Consider the following 21679-nt stretch of genomic DNA (forward strand, 5'->3'; position numbering starts at 1 on the left):
ATACTCTTTTTTTTCATTTGTTGGGTTTTGCCTTTTGCAATTAGTATTTGAGGTTTTAGATATTTTTGTTAGAAAAAGTATATAACAGACTAAAATTGTCTCATAAAGTTTATACACAAAAGTTTGAGGAGAATCACAATAATAGAAAATGTAATAGTTGCCAAATGAACTAGCAACATGTCCGATACTGCGAATGCTTGCTTATATGGAAACACCAAGTCTAACTTGTAGACATGCACCACATAAATGTGCTTGCAGCGGGCACATCATCGTGGAATTTAAAAGGCCGACAGGTCATCATATAGCTTTATCGCCGATAGACAGATGATTTACGATATAAAATAATATTCAAATCGGGGAAGACAAATGCATGACTAAAATTGAACTTTGATCTCTATTTTTTCCGGGTAAACTTTAATCTCTATCGCAAAATGGTAGAAGCTATGCCACTCATCCAATAAACAACATAATTCTTGGTTGCCTTGACAGGTGGACACCGTATGTTACATAGACCTGAGAAAGAATGATTGGCCGGTGGAAAACCACGTGCAATATTTCAGATGCACATGGCATATATTTATCTTCATGAACATGCCATTTCTAATCCTTGAATCATACTATGATATTGTAACTTGAGTGAAAATTCATTTCAACAAGTTTAAAAAAATGTGAATAGATAATGTATATATATGTGTACTAACGTAAGTGTTTAACTCATCAAGAAAAATGGTAATTGTCAAGTTGCGTATAAGTATAATAAGTTAAGACACCCTACTATACTACTCCCTCTGATTCGAATTAATTGACTGCAACATCTATACAATGTCTAGGATCAGAGGGAGTACTAGATTAAGATTACAACACGATAAACATCCCCACAGAAAAAACATGATATAAGCATACTTTTTTTGCAACTAATATAAACATACACATGTACCATAATTTTTGTCTGGAGATGTTTGCACCGTGAATTAATAAAAAAATCACCAAAATTTACATGTGGGCATTCCTTTTTATCTGCTATTTTGTTTCACAATTTTTTTTCTGTAATCTTCAAAATATGTTTTTTCGAAGTTACAAAAGGAGTAGTATCTATCATCCAGGATCTGTTTGCTGTACTTCTGTGCAGGGGAAAGGCCTCAGCAGACTGACAAAATTGCCGCTATATCTAGTGGTCAATCCCACGCCATTCTGGTGGCAGGCTCCCCGCCGTCGGATGGCCCGAACGGACGGCCGGCGGCCCGCCATGCGAGACCCGGGCCACAGCCCCCTCAGACGAGCGATACAAATCGCGACACGTGTACGGGGCCAGATTTCTTGGGTCAGTGCGCCCCATCTGGCTCTCGGGGCCCACGCGCCAGCGGGCGCGCGTGAGGGGACGGGGCGCTTTTAAATAGCACCCCCCACCGGTGGACTCGGAGGCGGCCTGCTCCTCCCCCCCGCACAAACCACTCGTTCGTCCCGTCAACAAGAGGAGCAGAGGCGCCGGAGAGGGAAGAGGGTGCGCGCGCTCGCGTGTGTGGTGTCCGCCGGCCCGATCTGCCCTGCTCCCGCCCACCCCTATCAGGTATCGCCATTCGTCGCCCCTGCGAATCCGTCGCTCGTATGGTTAATTCCTAGATTCATTTTCTTCGGCGCGGATTCGCGCGGAATCTGCTCTGCTCCGGCCGTTTTGGCCGTGGGGAATGGCGAGTAGGCAGGGTGCCTTGCCGCGTCCATCCCGTTTCCCGGCCTATCCCTCGTGGAGCCACCGGCGGCGCCGCCACGAGAGGACCTCGAGGGGCTGCTGTTTTTCTCCCCTCTTTGCTGCCGCTCCTGATTCCTGCCACCGGTCCGTCAATTCGCCGCCCCGCTGGCCCCTGCACCTACCTCCGACCGAATTCCCAGCGAAATGCGCGTGTCCCATGCACTGTTTCGCCCGAGGCAGCAACGGGCAGGATTAGAGCGAATCGCCCCTGATTAGCGCTGATGCGCGTATATAGACATTTAAACGCGGATTCTGCTGCATCTTGCTACCAGATCTGCAGAATATTGGTGCGGATGGCATCCAGATATTTCGGTATGCCTTTTGGGCCCTGATCTCTGCACCTCGGCCGTTACCACTCATTTTAGATTCGTAGAATCCGCCATCTTTTCTGGCGCAGCTGCCTTTGTCAGCTACCCGTTAGTACTAGTTTTGTTTGAAAAGCTGCACCAAAATTGTAGTCCCCGGTTTTCATTGAGAAACACAAACAGAATTACTCCAGGTCGTGATTAGGCCGTAGCAACACCAATTGCATATCTTTTTCCCGGGTAACACTAATTGGCCTTTGATGACAGGCAATCTTTCAGTTTAGAGGCAGGCCGATGCCGTGGCCGTTATGACTAGCACAGAAAATCTCTTTTTCCAACGAAGCACGGCAGGCGGAGCCATATGCTTCTCGTGCTCAAGTCGTTGGGATACTATCATATCATCATAAGAAAGAAAGAAAAAGTTAGGCCGTTCCTTTCAGCACGTCGCGTCGCACGCGCTGGTCGGCGGCGGCGGCGGCGGCTGGCGGGCTCGTGCGCGCTGCTCCTGACCTAGAAAAAGTCACCGTGATTCACGACCCCGTCAGATATCCTGTCGCCGGCGCCTGGACGGTGGCGATTGTCCCCTTCCGTTTCGTCACCCCACGACCGCGTGCCTGCGCTAAGGTACAGAAAAGCCTGCGTGGGCCAGAAAGAGCCTGCGCAATATTTGGCGGATCCAGGCCCACAGCCACAGGGCGGGCCTGCACCGCCTCTTTTTTTTCTCATTTCCGGCCGCAGACAGCTTAGCTGGACGCGCACAAGCGACCAAAGGCGCAGATCTGGGTGCCCATGGGCCCTCGTCCACCTTGGATGGCACCGCGCTCTGTACTTGCCCTGTAGGCAGCCGTGGTAGGTAGTAGCCCGTATGCGCGCCCTGTTGCCGCGCTATGGTCCTCCTCCTAATCACGCGGAGCCAGCAGTCCTAATCGGTCGCCTACAGCCGTGTAATCCAGGGTTAATGCCTGCCGCGAATTAGCAGGCCAGTCCTAATCAATCGGCTAGCGGGGGTTTATTGCCATGAATCAGTAAAGTTGAACATCGCAATCCGGAGCTGCCTGTATTATGGTTTATGGTTTGGCCGTGGGACTTCTCTTTCTGTCTTGAAAGCTACTCCGTGTCAAGATGGCATCTGAATCGGAAGTCCACCTACCGTGTCAAGATGCGCGCTGTTCAACGTGATGATCACGTGGTGCCTCGTTTTACTGCTGTTCCTTGGTCTCGGTCGCCCACTGCTGCGCTGAGGTGAGCTGCGGTGGGGAGGTGTGCTCCAGACGAGGGGTGGTAGGTGGGTGACTCGGCTCTGACTGAATATGTCTTGGTCGTAGTACAGAGGCGGGAGAGAGAGACGTATTCGTCCATATTGGCGTTCTACTTGAAGAGACGGCCGATGGCTTATATTTGACCGTCCAAGGTGTGTCTGGTAGGATTTGATCACCTTATCTTACTAGATATGTACATGCGTGTGAGCCGGACTCGCGGTGCACTGCCTCATTTTGAACGAGTTTCTTGCGCATATCTTTGCTTTACTTGACCATTTGATCGGTCACCTTATCCCTGTGTTTTACTGAAGTACGGCAGCCGATTGTCTGTGATTGTTCAGAGGCATGGGCTGGGCGGATCTGAATTTCGCTTAGCAGCAGTGCATGTGAAGCAGCTGCGGTGCACGCACCCGAAAGGGAATCTGAACATGCCATTGGGCTCGCACATGCCGCGATCCCCCCAATTGGCATGTCATCTAGGAATATTTTATCTCTTTTCTTCAGAGGGAAAGGGATATTTTTGAAGGGAGGAATATTTTATCTTGTTAGCCGGGGCACGCCACCACCACCACTGGCGATGATATAACACCCCCTCGTGTTTTCCTTGCGTCGCTGCCCCTGTCGTGCGCCAGCAGAACAAGAGTAAAGTATAGCCCGCTTGCTAGATATTTTCGTTCATAGCAATTATGTAGAATCATGCTGCTAGAATATACTGTTCTGTTCTTAATCTCTTATGCTAGAGTACGATATAACTTCGTTCGTGCCATCTGACCACCTGTGCTCTTTTGTTGTCTGCAGCATCATGGGTGCCGGCGGCAGGATGACGGAGAAGGAGCGGGAGAAGCAGGAGCAGCTCGGCCGCGCCAACGGCGGGGCAGCCTACCAGCGCTCGCCGACGGACAAGCCGCCGTTCACGCTGGGTCAGATCAAGAAGGCAATCCCGCCTCACTGCTTCCAGCGCTCCATCATCAAGTCCTTCTCCTACGTGGTCCATGACCTGGTCATCGTCGCGGCCCTGCTGTACGCGGCGCTGGTCTGGATCCCCACCCTCCCGAGCGTGCTGCAGCTGGGCGCCTGGCCGCTCTACTGGGTCGTGCAGGGCTGCGTCATGACCGGCGTCTGGGTCATCGCGCACGAGTGCGGCCATCACGCCTTCTCCGACTACTCGCTGCTCGATGACACCGTCGGCCTGGTGCTCCACTCGTGGCTGCTCGTCCCCTACTTCTCGTGGAAGTACAGCCACCGTCGCCACCACTCTAACACCGGGTCGCTGGAGCGCGATGAGGTGTTCGTCCCCAAGCAGAAGGAGGCGCTGGCGTGGTACACCCCTTACATCTACAACAACCCCGTCGGCCGTCTGGTGCACATCGTCGTGCAGCTCACCCTCGGGTGGCCGCTGTACCTGGCGCTCAACGCCTCAGGCCGCCCGTACCCGCGGTTCGCCTGCCACTTCGACCCCTACGGCCCGATCTACAACGACCGGGAGCGAGCCCAGATTTTCATCTCAGACGTCGGAGTGCTGGCCGTGTCATTGGCTCTGCTGAAGCTCGTGTCGTCGTTCGGGTTCTGGTGGGTGGTGCGGGTCTACGGCGTGCCGCTGCTGATCGTGAACGCTTGGCTGGTCCTGATCACCTACCTGCAGCACACCCACCCGGCGCTGCCGCACTACGACTCGACGGAGTGGGACTGGCTGCGGGGGGCGCTGGCCACCATGGACCGCGACTACGGCATCCTCAACCGCGTGTTCCACAACATCACGGACACGCACGTGGCGCACCACCTATTCTCCACCATGCCGCACTACCACGCCATGGAGGCCACCAAGGCGATCAAGCCCATCCTCGGCGAGTACTACCAGTTCGACCCCACCCCCGTCGCCAAGGCCACATGGCGCGAGGCCAAGGAGTGCATCTACGTCGAGCCCGAGGACCGCAAGGGGGTCTTCTGGTACAGCAACAAGTTCTAGCCGTCAAGATCCATCAACGGTGCTCGAGAAAGAACTCAGAGAAGAGATCCTACCAAGTAATTCCATCCATCTACCTACAGTCATATGGTTAGTCTTTAGATAGCAGAGGGCATTTGGGCACAAAAGAAGACTACTATTACCGTGCCAGTGCTAGAAGAGCTGAGTGGTGCAAGGAAGAGTAGCGTGTCCGTGACTTTGGTCAGTTCCGTCTTTACTTTTTCTCTGTGTTCCAGTCGTCGGCTTAGGTTTGGCCGGCTGTCGTCGTCGGTGTCCGTGGCCGTGGACATGGCCGCGTGTGTTGTGTGTGCGTCTGTCATTGCATTGGCGTCATCTCCCCCCGTCCGTGTCATGTTGTTGTAGACCATTTCGTGTTTATGGCGGAATAACTGATCGTCGAAGGAAGGGCAACTTTTTTGAGTACTCCAGTTTAGATGATGTTCTTTCTCGTGATTTTTATCTCGTCTCTGGAAATGGATGGTTGCTCGCTTGCTCTGTCAAGCAAGGTTGTCTACTCCGTCCCGCGGGCCGCGGCGGAACGAGATCCTCTGACGTACAACAAACTACTGCAGAGGGACGTCCAACACGGATCACCGTCCGTGCAGCATCCAATGGCAACGGCTAAACACTGGCAGAACATAACGAAGCCATCGGCCCATGAGCGTGATGCGGCCCAGTCCAATGAGATGTTGCTAGGACGAGAAAACGCACGAGGTCGACGGAACACGATAGCTTAAGTGAACACGGTGCCCTGCTCATCGATTTGTACGTAAATTGCAAATCTCTGCCTTTCTTTTGCCATCTTGAAATTTGCTTCAATAATAAGAGTGGAATTAGTCTAACTATCGTCATCAGATTTGTTTTGAATTCGATAAATTTTTGTGCAACTTTGGGTCGATCTTGTAATTAGAGTAACTCCAACGCGCTAACACAAATGATCCGTGTGTATCCGTTTGCATCGAAACAAACGAAAACACCGGTCTAACGTGCCAACTCAAGCCCAAAATCAATCCACGCGTTGTTCGTCTGGACACATTTCCCGCCCAATCTGGCCACTTCTTCGTCGCTGTCCAATCTGGCCACCCTCGCCCGCTCCCTCACCGGCGACAACAAACCCTATCTATCCCGCGTGTTCGCCATGGGTTCCTTCAACAACAAAGGCAAGGGCAAGGCCAAGTTTGACGCTTGCGCCAGCTCGTCCCGTGGGCCGCCGCAACCGCCTCCGGACGCCTTCGCGCTAGTGCTGTGTGTAGGGAGGGGTTGCTGGCCACGGGACAGGCTCCACTTCCCGGTGCATCGCTCGCTGCACCACTCGTATTGTCGCGCGTCACTGTCGTGGCCCGATGTCAATCTCTCCCACGTTCTGCAGGTTGACCCCCACTCGTACTACCGCGTCGTCGTGCAGCAGAGTCGCTGGCGCCCCAGACGGCGGAGGAGGCAGCGCGGGCGATGCGGCAGCAGGCCTTCCCGGAGGGGGGAGGGGGGCGCCGCACTTTGTCATCCTCATCGACGCGGATGACGACACATAGGGTAGTGTGCTGGACAGCCGCTAGGTGGCATCAATCTTATTTTTTACAGTTTTTAATTTATGTTTAATTAAATTTAAGTGAACTTTGGGTGGCACATACGCGTTCGATCGGTCGACCAAATGGAAAAAGCGGGAAAAATCCGCACCCATGTGCGTCGGCGCACTGGAGTTGCATCTTTGCGCGGCGAGTGAATGGCGACGATGAGTCTGGCCAAGCGCTCCTTCGGCGAGCGAACGACGACGATGAGTGAACTGGACGACGACGGAGAAGTGGCCAGATTGGGCGAGAAATGCGTCTAGATGAACAGCACGCGGACTGATTTTAGGCTTGGGTCGGCATGTTGGACCGGTGTTTTCATCCGTTTTGATGCAAACGGACATGCACGGCTCATTTGTGTCGGCGCGTTGAAGTTGCCCTAATTACAAGATCGATGCAGAGTGGCGCAAAGCTTTATCGAATTCAAAATAAATCTGATGACGACAGCTCGACTAATTCCACTCTTATTATTAAAGCAAATCTCAAGATGGCAAAAGAAAGGCAGAGATTTACAATTTACTTACAAATCGACGAGCAGGGCACCGTGTTCTCTTAAGCTATCACGTTTTTGTCATCCTCGCACCATCTCATTGGACTGGGCCGCATCGTGCTCATGGGCCGATGGCATAGCTATGTTTTGCCGGTATTTAGCCATTGCCATTGGATGCTGCACGGACGGTGATCTGTGTTGAACGTCCCTCTGCAGTAGTTTTGTTCTACGTTAGAGGATCTCGTTCCGCCGCGGCAGCCTATGTCTTTAATCTCTTTGCTGCACACAAGAGTGCTTTCGGTCGACATTTATGCGATATTTCGTTGTGCTTGGTACGTCCAAGTCCTGTCTCACTGTCACGTTGTGGTCCAATCTGGAAGCTGTGGTCAGCGTTGTTAGCGGTCCAAATCCAGCAATCTTGCACAGTGTAATGCTGAAAGCTGCGTCTGATCATCGCAAGCAGCCCAGTGTGCGCCAATAATCCTGGAAACTGTGTTTGTGAATGTGAGGCCAGATTTTGGAGCCTCGACTTGTCTCTCTTGCAAACGGGAGCTACTACCGCCAATTTATTTCTCGCCTATGCCTGTAGTACTACGCAAAATTGATGTGCTTGGCCGGGGGCCGGGGCAATATTCCCGGTCCCTCCCATCCCATGTGCCATGAGTTCAATTCAATGCACGCACTACGGATTTCCAGCCGAGATTTGGCCGAAACGTAGGGTCAACCGGGCAAGTGCAATGCCATCGTGGTGCTACCGTACGCATTTAGATGCGTGCCGTGCCAGGGAGCAGGAGGTTTACTTCGCCTCGATCTTAACGGAGCGCCTCAATGGATGGGGGAGCAACTCAATAACTCATGCTGATGGCACACGGGAGGGAAGACAGACGCCCATCCGTGTCCGTCCTGCCGACCCGAGAACGCACGCAACAATAGCTCACACAGTACATCACATAAATCTCGAGTGTTTAACCAAAAACTATCACAATTGACGAAAACGTGAAGAAAAACTACCACTCTACGATTTTGTGCGAAAACTATCAAATTTGTCCTAAACCGTGATAAAAAACTACCAAGTCGCGAAATCGTTCGCTTCGTTCGCGCTAACCCCGAATCTGACCGGTTGGGCCCGCGAATCAGTTGCCACGCTGGCCAACGGACGGCCGCCGCGCGTTGATGGTCGTTAACGGCCCGTCCGCTGTCGGAACGGCGGCTGTCGGTGGGCCAATAAGTTAGAGCGAGCTCAGCCACTCGCTCATTCTCTTCCTCATCACTCGCTCTCACTCGTCCTCATCCTCTCCCTCTCCCTGGTGCTCTGAGCTAGGTCAGCCTATCGCCGTCGCCGCCGCGGCGATTGCTGCCGGTAGAAAGTTGAGGATGCCATCCTGAAATGACGTGGAGAGCTCGGACGAGGACATCAACATGGTTTCAATGGATCCTCAGCTCTTTGTAAGTGCATAATGGTGGAACAGAGTTAGGGTTAGGGTTAGTTCATCAAAATAGGAGATTCCAAGTTGCTTTTGGTTTGATTCGAAGTTTCTTTTGCAGGAAACCCCTGACAGTGTGGTGGAACCATCTTTCTGTGGTTCATACACTCAATCTGAGCCGATGTGCATGATGCATCATCAGAGGCCGAAGAAGATGGTGGCTTTTGAAGGTGATTTGACTGGGAGGCGATTCCTGGGTTGTCCTGTGCAGCAGGTATTAAATCTTGCACGCTAACTTGTTTTGCTGGTGGAGATGTGTGATATGTTTTGCTGCTGGAGATGTGTGGTGCAGAGATGTGTGATGTGCAGAGATGTGTGCTGTAGTTTAGAACTGAAACTTGAAAGTGCCATACATATGAAAGCTATATGTGCAAGTAGATCTTTAGTTAACTGAATTCAATACATGACTGAACCTGAGAACACCTACATGCAGAGATCTTTAGTGTACTGTGAACTGAATGTATTTGTTAGGTGTTAACTGAATATAGCTGTTAACTGAAAAAGAACAGAGTTAAATGAATTTATATCTATTGCTAAATATTGTTGTTAACTGAATTTATCTCTGATGCTAAGTCAGGTGTTGTGTGCTTACTATGAAAGAATTATGTTTGCATAATTCAGAGAGCATATTGATTTAAACAAAGGGTTTCAGTTAAATGAAATGACTTTATGACTTTAGTTATCTCTACTAAGTTTGTTACTAAGTGCTTTGTGCTTAATTATAAATAATTGCTTCTGTAGGATGTAGGTGTGAACTGTGGGGTTGTGGAGTGGGTGGATGGTCATTGGCCAGAGATTCTACAAAGGTGCCTAACAAGGATTTGGGACATGTACCATGAGCGAACTTGGGGAGGGTGAAGGACAAACAAGCCCATGAGAAAGAGGTGGCCAAGCTAAAGAAGGAAATTGATTTCCTATCAAACAACTACAGCCAGTTGGTGGAAGATGTATCCAAGCATTTTGACTATCAAGATGGCAAGATGTCTCATGACATGGACTATACCAGACAGGCAATCAATGATCTAAATGCAAAGAAGAAACAACTTGAGGATCAAGCAAAGATTGAGATAAGTATGGAAAAGATGAAGCTTGCCAAGGAGCAAAGGTGCATTCTTCAAAGCCAAGCAGATATCATTCAGAACATGAGGAAGACCATGAAGAAAGTGGAGGGGGATAGGGACCTACTTAAGCAAGAGAAGAAGAAGCTGGAGTATCTGATTACTGATCTGCTCAATGCTGGGCATGCCATCAAAGATAAGCTGGAGAGGATCAATGCAATTATGAATGAGTGAAGTGCTTGTTGTGTGGGTTAAGTAATCAGTACGCCTATATATATCTGGCCTTGGAATGTCATGCATGTTAGGTTTATATTTGGAAAAGTTTCATGTGCTTTCAGAATGGTATGAGGGAGGGAGGTACTCTTATGGTTTAAGAACTAGTTGGTTTTATCTAAGATGTAATGACTTTTATGTTAAGACCTACTATGCTAAGTGAGTACTCATGCTAAGTTAATTAAGTAAGAATGTTTTATCTATGATGAGGCTATTTTACTCTGCATATATCATGTGTGGATAACTGACAGTAGTGACATAGTTGGAAGTAGCAAGTAGCAAGTAACATATATAGCAAGTAGCTTAGATAGCCTGCCAAATAACTTAACATATGTAGCAAGTAGCAAGTAACATATATAGATAGTCTGACATAGATAGATAGTACTGCCATTCATAGTCTGACATATATAGCATCTAGTAGTAGATAGTGTCTGACATAGATAGCAACTAGTAGTAGATAGTGTCTGACGAAACTGAACCTAGGAACTTACTGAACTTACGAAAGTTCAGGACTGACGAAACTGAATATTTTTGCGCTAAAGTAACTGAAGTCAGCACTTCACTCCTCCTTCTTCAGCATCTTCAGGCAGTGGGAGCAACGCACCGCAGTCACGGCCACCCTCTTCTTCTTGCCCGGCGTCGGCTCCACCACATCTTCCTCGCCGCCATCTTGTTCTTGCTTCATGACGATGCCGTCTGGGAGATCGGCGACCTCCGGCAGTGCATCCACGTGGATTGGGAGGTTCCTGTCCCCCTCCACGGTGTCGAGGACGGGAGCCAGCAGCTGCACTTCAGGCTCGTCGTCAGAGAGGACGACGACCTCATCCACCTCGTCGTCAGAGGACTCGTCCTCATCATCGTCACTGGACTCGTCGTCAGAAGACTCGCCGTCAGAGTCGTCATAGGGCCCAAGGACCCATGGATTGCGCCTCTCCCAGTAGGCGTTGTTGATTGGGGCTGGGAGAGCGAGGACGGCGTCGGTGACGTGGTCCGCGGCGACCGACGGCGTGGTGGATGAGCGGTGATAACCCACAAGTATAGGAGATCGCAACAGTTTTTAAGGGTAAAGTATTCAACCCAAATTTATTGATTCGACACAAGGGGAGCCAAAGAATACTCTCAAGTATTAGCAGCTGAGTTGTCAATTCAACCACACTTGGAAACTTAATATCTGCAACAAAGTATTTAGTAGCAACGTAATATGATAGTAGTGGTAACGGTAGCAAAAGGTAACAGTAGTAAAAGCAATGTTTTTGGTATTTTGTAGTGATGATAGCAATAGCAACGGAAAAGTAAATAAGCGAAGAACAATATATGCAAAGCTCGTAGGCAATGGACCAGTGATGGAGAATTATGCCGGATGCGGTTCATCATGTAACAGTCATAACCTAGGGTGACACAGAACTAGCTCCAGTTAATCAATGTAATGTAGGCATGTATTCCGAATATAGTCATACGTGCTTATGGAAAAGAACTTGCATGACATCTTTTGTCCTACCCTCCCGTGGCAGCGGGGTCCTTACGGAAACTAAGGGATATTAAGGCCTCATTTTAATAGAGTACCTAAACAAAGCATTAACACATAGAGAATACATGAACTCCTCAAACCACGGTCATCACCGGTAAGTATCTCGATTATTGTCACTTCGGGGTTAACGGATCATAACACATAATAGGTGACTATAGACTTGCAAGATAGGATCAAGAACTCTCATATATTGATGAAAACATAATAAGTTCAGATCTGAAATCATGGCACTCGGGCCCTAGTGACAAGCATTAAGCATAGCAAAGTCATAGCAACATCAATCTCAGAACATAGTGGATACTAGGGATCAAACCCTAACAAAACTAACTCGATTACATGATTTCCAACCCATCACCATCTAGCAAGCCTACGGTGGAATTACTCACGCACGACAGTGAGCATCATGAAATTGGTGATGAAGGATGGTTGATGATGACGATGGCGACGGATTCCCCTCTCCAGAGCCCCGAACGGAATCCAGATCAGCCCTCCTGAGAGGTTTTAGGGCTTGGCGGCGGCTCCGTATCGTAAAACGCGATGAATCCTTCTCCCTGATTTTTTTCTCCCCGAAACACAATATATAGAGTTGGAGTTGGAGTCGGAGGAGTTCCAGGAGGCCCACGAGGTAGGGGGCACGCCCGCACCCTCGTGGACAGGTGGTGGGCCCCCTGGCCTTCATCTTTTGTAGGTATTTTATATATTTTCCAAAAAGTTGCTCCATGAAGTTTTAGGTCATTCCGAGAACGTTTGTGTCTGCACATAAATAACACCATGGTAATTCTGCTGAAAAGATCGTCAGTCCGGGTTAGTTCCATTCAAATCATGCAAGTTAGAGTCCAAAACTGTTGGGTTTCGTAGTAATTTCAAAAAATTTCCTACGCACACGCAAGATCATGTGACGCATAGCAACAAGAGGGGAGAGTGCTGTCTACGTACCCACGCAGACCGACTACGGAAGAGATGACACGACGTAGAGGAAGTAGTCGTACGTCTTCACGATCCAACCGATCAAGCACCGAAACTACGGCACCTCCGAGTTCGAGCACACGTTCAGCTCGATGACGATCCCCTGACTCCGATCCAGCAAAGTGTCGGGGAAGAGTTCCGTCAGCACGACGGCGTGGTGACGATCTTGATGTACTACAGCAACAGGGCTTCGCCTAAACTCCGCTACAGTATTAACGAGGAATATGGTGGCTGGGGGCACCGCACACGGTTAAGGAATAGATCACGTGGATCAACTTGTGTGTTCTAGGGTGCCTCTGCCTCAGTATATAAAGGACTAGAGGGGGGAGGCTGGCCGGCCAAGGTGTGGCGCGCCAGGAGAGTCCTACTCCCTCTGGGAGTAGGATTCCCCCCCCCCCCCCCAATCCTAGTTGGAATAGGATTCGCGGAGGGGGAAAAGAGAGAGAGGGGGCCGGCCACCTCTCCTAGTCCTAATAGGACTAGGGGAAGGGGGAGGCGCGCAGGCCATGTAGGGCTGCCTCTTCTCTTTTCCACTAAGGCCCATCATGGCCAATTTAGCTCCCGGGGGGTTCCGGTAACCTTCCCGGTACTCCGGTAAAATCCCGATTTCACCCGGAACACTTCCGATATCCAAACATAGGCTTCCAATATATCAATATTTACGTCTCGACCATTTCGAGACTCCTCATCATGTCCGTGATCACATCCGGGATTCCGAACAACCTTCGGTACATCAAAATGCATAAACTCATAATATAATTGTCATCGTAACCTTAAGCGTGCGGACCCTACGGGTTCGAGAACAATGTAGACATGACCGAGACACGTCTCCGGTCAATAACCAATAGCGGGACCTGGATGCCCATATTGGCTCCTACATATTCTACGAAGATCTTTATCGGTCAGACCGCATAACAACATACGTTGTCCCCTTTGTCATCGGTATGTTACTTGCCCGAGATTCGATCGTCGGTATCCAATACCTAGTTCAATCTCGTTACCGGCAAGTCTCTTTACTCGTTCCATAATACATCATCTCACAACTAACATATTAGTTTTAATGCTTGCAAGGCTTATGTGATGTGCATTACCGAGAGGGCCCAGAGATACCTCTCCGACAATCGGAGTGACAAAACCTAATCTCGAAATACGCCAACCCAACATGTACCTTTGGAGACACCTGTAATGCTCCTTTATAATCACCCAGTTATGTTGTGACGTTTGGTAGCACCCAAAGTGTTCCTCCGGCAAACGGGAGTTGCATAATCTCATAGTTATAGGAACATGTATAAGTCATGAAGAAAGCAATAGCAACATACTAAACGATCGGGTGCTAAGCTAATGGAATGGGTCATGTTAATCAGATCATTCAACTAATGATGTGACCTCGTTAATTAAATAACAACTCATTGTTCATGGTCAGGAAACATAACCATCTTTGATTAATGAGCTAGTCAAGTAGAGGCATACTAGTGACACTTTGTTTATCTATGTATTCACACATGTATTATGTTTCCGGTTAATACAATTCTAGCATGAATAATAAACATTTATCATGATTATAAGGAAATAAATAATAACTTTATTATTGCCTCTAGGGCATATTTCCTTCAGTCTCCCACTTGCACTAGAGTCAATAATCTAGATTACATTGTAATGATTCTAACACCCATGGAGCCTTGGTGCTGATCATGTTTTGCTCGTGGAAGAGGCTTAGTCTACGGGTCTGCAACATTCAGATCCGTATGTATCTTGCAAATCTCTATGTCTCCCACCTGAACTAGATCCCGGATGGAGTTGAAGCGTCTCTTGATGTGTTTGGTCCTTTTGTGAAATCTGGATTCCTTTGCCAAGGCAATTGCACCAGTATTGTCACAAAAGATTTTCATTGGACCCGATGCACTAGGTATGACACCTAGATCGGATATGAACTCCTTCATCCAGACTCCTTCGTTCGCTGCTTCCGAAGCAGCTATGTACTCTGCTTCACATGTAGATCCCGCTACGACGCTTTGTTTAGAACTGCACCAACTGACAGCTCCACCGTTCAATGTAAACACGTATCCGGTTTGCGATTTAGAATCGTCCGGATCAGTGTCAAAGCTTGCATCAACGTAACTTTTTACGATGAGCTCTTTGTCACCTCCATATACGAGAAACATATCCTTAGTCCTTTTCAGGTATTTCAGGATGTTCTTGACTGCTGTCCAGTGATCCACTCCTAGATTACTTTGGTACCTCCCTGCTAGACTTATAGCAAGGCACACATCGGGTCTGGTACACAGCATTGCATACATGATAGATCCTATGGCTGATGCATAGGGAACATCTTTCATATTCTCTCTATCTTCTGCAGTGGTCGGGCATTGAGTCTTACTCAATTTCACACCTTGTAACACAGGCAAGAATCCTTTCTTTGCTTGATCCATTTTGAACTTCTTCAAAATTTTGTCAAGGTATGTTGTTTGTGAAAGTCCAATTAAGCGTTTTGATCTATCTCTATAAATCTTTATGCCTAATATGTAAGCAGCTTCACCGAGGTCTTTCATTGAAAAACTCTTATTCAAGTATCCCTTTATGCTATCCAGAAATTCTATATCATTTCCAATTAGTAATATGTCATCCACATATAATATTAGAAATGCTACAGAGCTCCCACTCACTTTCTTGTAAATACAGGCTTCTCCGAAAGTCTGTATAAAACCAAATGCTTTGATCACACTATCAAAGCGTTTATTCCAACTCCGAGAGGCTTGCACCAGTCCATAAATGGATCGCTGGAGCTTGCACACTTTGTTAGCTCCCTTTGGATCGACAAAACCTTCCGGTTGCATCATATACAACTCTTCTTCCAGAAATCCATTCAGGAATGCAGTTTTGACATCCATCTGCCAAATTTCATAATCATAAAATGCGGCAATCGCTAACATGATTCGGATAGACTTAAGCATCGCTACGGGTGAGAAGGTCTCATCGTAGTCAATCCCTTGAACTTGCCGAAAACCTTTCGCGACAAGTCGAGCTTTGTAGACAGTAACATTACCATCAGCGTCAGTCTTCTTCTTAAAGATCCATTTGTTCTCAATTGCTTGCCGATCATCGGGCAAGTCAACCAAAGTCCATACTTTGTTCTCATACATGGATCCCATCTCAGATTTCATGGCTTCAAGCCACTTTGCGGAATCTGGGCTCACCATCGCTTCTTCATAGTTCGTAGGTTCATCATGATCTAGTAGCATGACTTCCAGAACAGGATTACCGTACCACTCTGGCGCGGATCTTACTCTGGTTGATCTATGAGGTTCAGTAGTATCTTGATCTGAAGTTTCATGATCATTATCATTAGCTTCCTAACTAACTGGTGTAGGTGTCACTAAAACAGTTTTCTGTGATGTACTACTTTCCAGTAAGGGAGCAGGTACAGTTACCTCGTCAAGTTCTACTTTCCTCCCACTCACTTCTTTCGAGAGAAACTCCTTCTCTAGAAAGGATCCATTCTTAGCAACGAATGTCTTGCCTTCGGATCTGTGATAGAAGGTGTACCCAACAGTCTCCTTATGGGTATCCTATGAAGACACATTTTTCCGATTTGGGTTCGAGCTTATCAGGTTGAAGCTTTTTCACATAAGCATCGCAGCCCCAAACTTTAAGAAACGACAACTTTGGTTTCTTGCCAAACCATAGTTCATAAGGTGTCGTCTCAACGGATTTTGATGGTGCCCTATTTAACGTGAATGCGGCCGTCTCTAGAGCGTATCCCCAAAACGATAGCGGTAAATCAGTAAGAGACATCATAGATCGCACCATATCTAGTAAAGTACTATTACGATGTTCGGACACACCATTACGCTGTGGTGTTCCGGGTGGCGTGAGTTGCGAAACTATTCCACAGTTTTTCAAATGTACACCAAACTCGTAACTCAAATATTCTCCTCCACGATCAGATCGTAGAAATTTTATTTTCTTGTTACGATGATTTTCAACTTCACTCTGATATTCTTTGAACTTTTCAAATGTTTAAGATTTATGTTTCATTAAGTAGATATACCCATATCTGTTTAAATCATCTGTGAAGGTGAGAAAATAACGATATCCGCCACGAGCCTCAATATTCATCGGACCACATACATCGGTATGTATGATTTCCAACAAATCTGTTGCTCTCTTCATAGTACCGGAGAACGGTGTTTTAGTCATCTTGCCCATGAGGCACGGTTCGCAAGTACCAAGTGATTCATAATCAAGTGGTTCCAAAAGTCCATCAGTATGGAGTTTCTTCATGCGCTTTACACCGATATGACCTAAACGACAGTGCCACAAATAAGTTGCACTTTCATTATCAACTCTGCATCTTTTGGCTTCAACATTATGAATATGTGTATTACTACTATCGAGATTCAATAAGAATAGACCACTCTTCAAGGGTGCATGACCATAAAAGATATTACTCATATAAATAGAACAACCATTATTCTCTGATTTAAATGAATAACCGTCTCGCATTAAACAAGATCCAGATATAATGTTCATGCTCAACGCTGGCACCAAATAACAATTATTTAGGTCTAATACTAATCCCGAAGGTAGATGTAGAGGTAGCGTGCCGACCGCGATCACATCGACTTTGGAACCGTTTCCCACGCGCATCGTCACCTCGTCCTTTGCCAGTTCCCGCTTATTCCGTAGTCCCTGTTTCGAGTTGCAAATATTAGCAACAGAACCAGTATCAAATACCCAGGTGCTACTGCGAGCTCTAGTAAGGTACACATCAATAACATGTATATCACATATACCTTTGTTCACCTTGCCATCCTTCTTATCCGCCAAATACTTGGGGCAGTTCCGCTTCCAGTGACCAGTCTGCTTGCAGTAGAAGCACTCAGTTTCAGGCTTAGGTCCAGACTTGGGTTTCTTCTCCTAAGCAGCAACTTGCTTGCTGTTCTTCTTGAAGTTCCCCTTCTTCTTCACTTTGCCCTTTTTCTTGAAACTAGTGGTCTTGTTAACCTCAACACTTGATGCTCCTTCTTGATTTCTACCCCCGCAGCTCTGAGTAGAGATACCAGATACGTATAATGGAGCAACAATTTAGAATAGCTCCAAGTAGAACAGTTATTTGGAATAGCTCCAAATAGAATGTGGTAGCTGCATCTAGGAGATGACATAGAGATTTGTAAAGCACACACGGATCTGAAAGGTTCAGACCCGTTGACTATAACCTCTCTCACAAGCATAACATGATCAAACCCAGAACTCTTTGGGTGTTAGTCACATGGGGATGTGACCTTGAGTGTTAATCATATATCGATGTGAACTGGATTATTGACTCTAGTGCAAGTGGGAGACTGTTGGAAATCTGCCCTAGAGGCAATAATAAATTAGTTATTATTATATTTCCTTGTTCATGATAATCGTTTATTATCCATGCTAGAATTGTATTGATAGGAAACTCAGATACATGTGTGGATACATAGACAACACCATGTCCCTAGTAAGCCTCTAGTTGACTAGCTCGTTGATCAATAGATGGTTACGGTTTCCTGACCATGGACATTGGATGTCATTGATAACGGGATCACATCATTAGGAGAATGATGTGATGGACAAGACCCAATCCTAAGCATAGCACAAAGATCGTGTAGTTCGTATGCTAAAGCTTTTCTAATGTCAAGTATCATTTCCTTAGACCATGAGATTGTGCAACTCCCGGATACCGTAGGAATGCTTTGGGTGTACCAAACGTCACAACGTAACTGGGTGACTATAAAGGTGCACTACAGGTATCTCCGAAAGTGTCTGTTGGGTTGGCACGAATCGAGACTGGGATTTGTCACTCCGTGTAACGGAGAGGTATCTCTGGGCCCACTCGGTAGGACATCATCATAATGTGCACAATGTGATCAAGGAGTTGATCACGGGATGATGTGTTACGGAACGAGTAAAGAGACTTGCCGGTAACGAGATTGAACAAGGTATCGGGATACCGACGATCGAATCTCGGGCAAGTACAATACCGCTAGACAAAGGGAATTGTATACGGGATTGATTGAGTCCTTGACATCGTGGTTCATCCGATGAGATCATCGTGGAACATGTGGGAGCCAACATGGGTATCCAGATCCCGCTGTTGGTTATTGACCGGAGAACGTCTCGGTCATGTCTGCATGTCTCCCGAACCCGTAGGGTCTACACACTTAAGGTTCGATGACGCTAGGGTTGTAAAGGAAGTTTGTATGTGGTTACCGAATGTTGTTCGGAGTCCCGGATGAGATCCCGGACGTCACGAGGAGTTCCGGAATGGTCCGGAGGTAAAGATTTATATATGGGAAGTCCTGTTTTGGTCACCGGAAGAGTTTCAGGGTTTATCGGTAATGTACCGGGACCACCGGGAGGGTCCCGGGGGTCCACCAAGTGGGGCCACCAACCCCGGAGGCTTGCATGGGCCAAGAGTGGTGAGGGACCAGCCCCTGAGTGGGCTGGTGCGCCTCCCACAAGGCCCAAGGGGCAGCTAGGAGGAAAAAAGGAGGAAACCCTAGGCTTAGATGGGCCTAAGGCCCACCCTAGGGGGCGCCTCCCTCTCTCCCCTCTTGGCCGCCCCTTGTTTCCCATCTAGGGCTGCCGCCCCCCTAGGGGTGGGAACCCTAGAGGGGGCGCACCCTCCTCCCTCTCCCCTATATATAGTGAGGCCTAGGGCTGCCCATAACACGCGATTCGATCTCTCGTTGGTGCAGCCCTGCATCTCTTCTTCCTCCTCTTCTGTGGTGCTTGGCGAAGCCCTGCAGGATAGCCACGCTCCTCCACCACCACCACGCCGTTGTGCTGCTGCTGGATGGAGTCTTCCTCAACCTCTCCCTCTCTCCTTGCTGGATCAAGGCATGGGAGACGTCACCGGGCTGTACGTGTGTTGAACGCGGAGGTGCCGTCCGTTCGGCACTTGGTCATCGGTGATTTGGATCACGACGAGTATGACTCCATCAACCCCGTTCTCTTGAACGCTTCCGCTTAGCGATCTACAAGGGTATGTAGATGCACTCTCCTTCCCTCGTTGCTGGTCTCTCCATAGATAGATCTTGGTGACACGTAGGAAAATTTTGAATTTCTGCTACGTTCCCCAATAGTGGCATCATGAGCTAGGTCTATGCGTAGTTTCTATGCACGAGTAGAACACAAAGTAGTTGTGGGCGTTGATTTTGTTCAATATGCTTGCCGTTACTAGTCTTATCTTGATTCGGCGGCATCGTGGGATGAAGCGGCCCGGACCAACCTTACACGTATGCTTACGTGAGACCGGTTCCACTGACTGACATGTACTAGTTGCATGAGGTGGCTGGCGGGTGTCTGTCTCTCCCACTTTAGTCGGATCGGATTCGATGAAAAGGGTCCTTATGAAGGGTAAATAGCAATTGGCATATCACGTTGTGGTTTTTGCGTAGGTAAGAAACGTTCTTGCTAGAAACCCATAGCAGCCACGTAAAACATGCAAACAACAATTAGAGGACGTCTAACTTGTTTTTGCAGGGTATGCTATGTGATGTGATATGGCCAAAAGGATGTGATGAATGATATATGTGATGTATGAGATTGATCATGTTCTTGTAATAGGAATCACGACTTGCATGTCGATGAGTATGACAACCGGCAGGAGCCATAGGAGTTGTCTTAATTTATTTATGACCTGCGTGTCAACATAAATGTCATGTAATTACTTTACTTTGTTGCTAACCGTTAGCTGTAGAAGTAGAAGTAATAGTTGGAGGGACAACTTCATGAAGACACGATGATGGAGATCATGATGATGGAGATCATGGTGTCATGCCGGTGACGATGATGATCATGGAGCCCCAAGATGGAGATCAAAGGAGCTATATGATATTGGCCATATCATGTCACTATTTGATTGCATGTGATGTTTATCATGTTTATACATCTTATTTGCTTAGAACGACGGTAGTAAATAAGATGATCCCTCATTACAATTTCAAGAATGTGTTCTCCCCTAACTGTGCACCGTTGCTAAAGTTCGTCGTTTCGAAGCACCACGTGATGATCGGGTGTGATAGATCCTTACGTTCACATACAACGGGTGTAAGACAGTTTTACACATGCAAAACACTTAGGGTTAACTTGATGAGCCTAGCATGTGCACAGACATGGCCTCGGAACACAGAAGACCGAAAGGTCGAGCATGAGTCGTATGGTAGATACGATCAACATGAAGATGTTCACCGATGATGACTAGTCCGTCTCACGTGATGATCGGACACGGCCTAGTTGACTCGGATCATGTAATCACTTAGATGACTAGAGGGATGTCTATCTAAGTGGGAGTTCATAAGATGAACTTAATTATCCTGAACATAGTCAAAAGGTCTTCGCAAATTATGTCGTAGCTCGCGCTTTAGTTCTACTGTTTAGATATGTTCCTAGAGAAAAATTAGTTGAAAGTTGATAGTAGCAATTATGCGGACTAGGTCCGTAAACTGAGGATTGTCCTCATTGCTTCTTAGAAGGCTTATGTCCTTAATGCACCAGTCAGTGTGCTGAACCTCGAACGTTGTCTGTGGATGTTGCGAACATCTGACATACACGTTTTGATAACTACGTGATAGTTCAGTTAAACGGTTTAGACTTGAGGCACCGAAGACGTTTTTGAAACGTCATGGAACATATGAGATGTTTCGAGGGCTGAAATTGGGATTTCAGGCTCGTGCCCACGTCAAAAGGTATAAGACCTCCGACGATTTTCTTAGCCTACAAACTAAGGAGAAAAGCTCAATTGTTGAGCTTGTGCTCAGATTGTCTGAGTACAACAATCATTTGAATCAAGTGGGAGTTGATCTTCCAAATGAGATAGTGATGTTTCTCCGAAGTCATTACCACCGAGCTGCTTGAGCTTCATGATGAACTATAATATATCAGGGACATATATGATGATCCTTGAGATATTCACGATGTTTGACACCACAAAGTAGAAATCAAGAAGGAGCATCAATTGTTGATGGTTGGTGAAACCATTAGTTTCAAGAAGGGCAAGGGCACGAAGG

At 47.6% G+C, this 21679-nt stretch overlaps 1 protein-coding gene across 2 annotated transcripts; it reads left to right on the plus strand.

Annotated features, from left to right (window-relative positions):
* The first annotated feature begins 1426 nt into the window (after window positions 1-1426).
* On the plus strand, window positions 1427-5697 carry LOC123128186 (fatty acid desaturase DES2). 2 transcript variants are annotated; one of them, XM_044548122.1, is made up of 2 exons: window positions 1427-1567; window positions 4110-5697. In XM_044548122.1, exon 2 carries the CDS (start codon window positions 4114-4116, stop codon window positions 5275-5277), a length of 1164 nt encoding a protein of 387 aa, XP_044404057.1. In that variant the 5' UTR covers window positions 1427-1567; window positions 4110-4113; the 3' UTR covers window positions 5278-5697. The 2 variants fall into 2 exon arrangements, with proteins under 2 accessions (XP_044404057.1, XP_044404055.1); XM_044548120.1 differs by lacking the exon at window positions 1427-1567 and adding an exon at window positions 3537-3958.
* Window positions 5698-21679: the final 15982 nt, after the last annotated feature.

This window comes from Triticum aestivum, chromosome 6A (assembly GCF_018294505.1).
Source record: "Triticum aestivum cultivar Chinese Spring chromosome 6A, IWGSC CS RefSeq v2.1, whole genome shotgun sequence".
NCBI lineage: Eukaryota > Viridiplantae > Streptophyta > Magnoliopsida > Poales > Poaceae > Triticum > Triticum aestivum.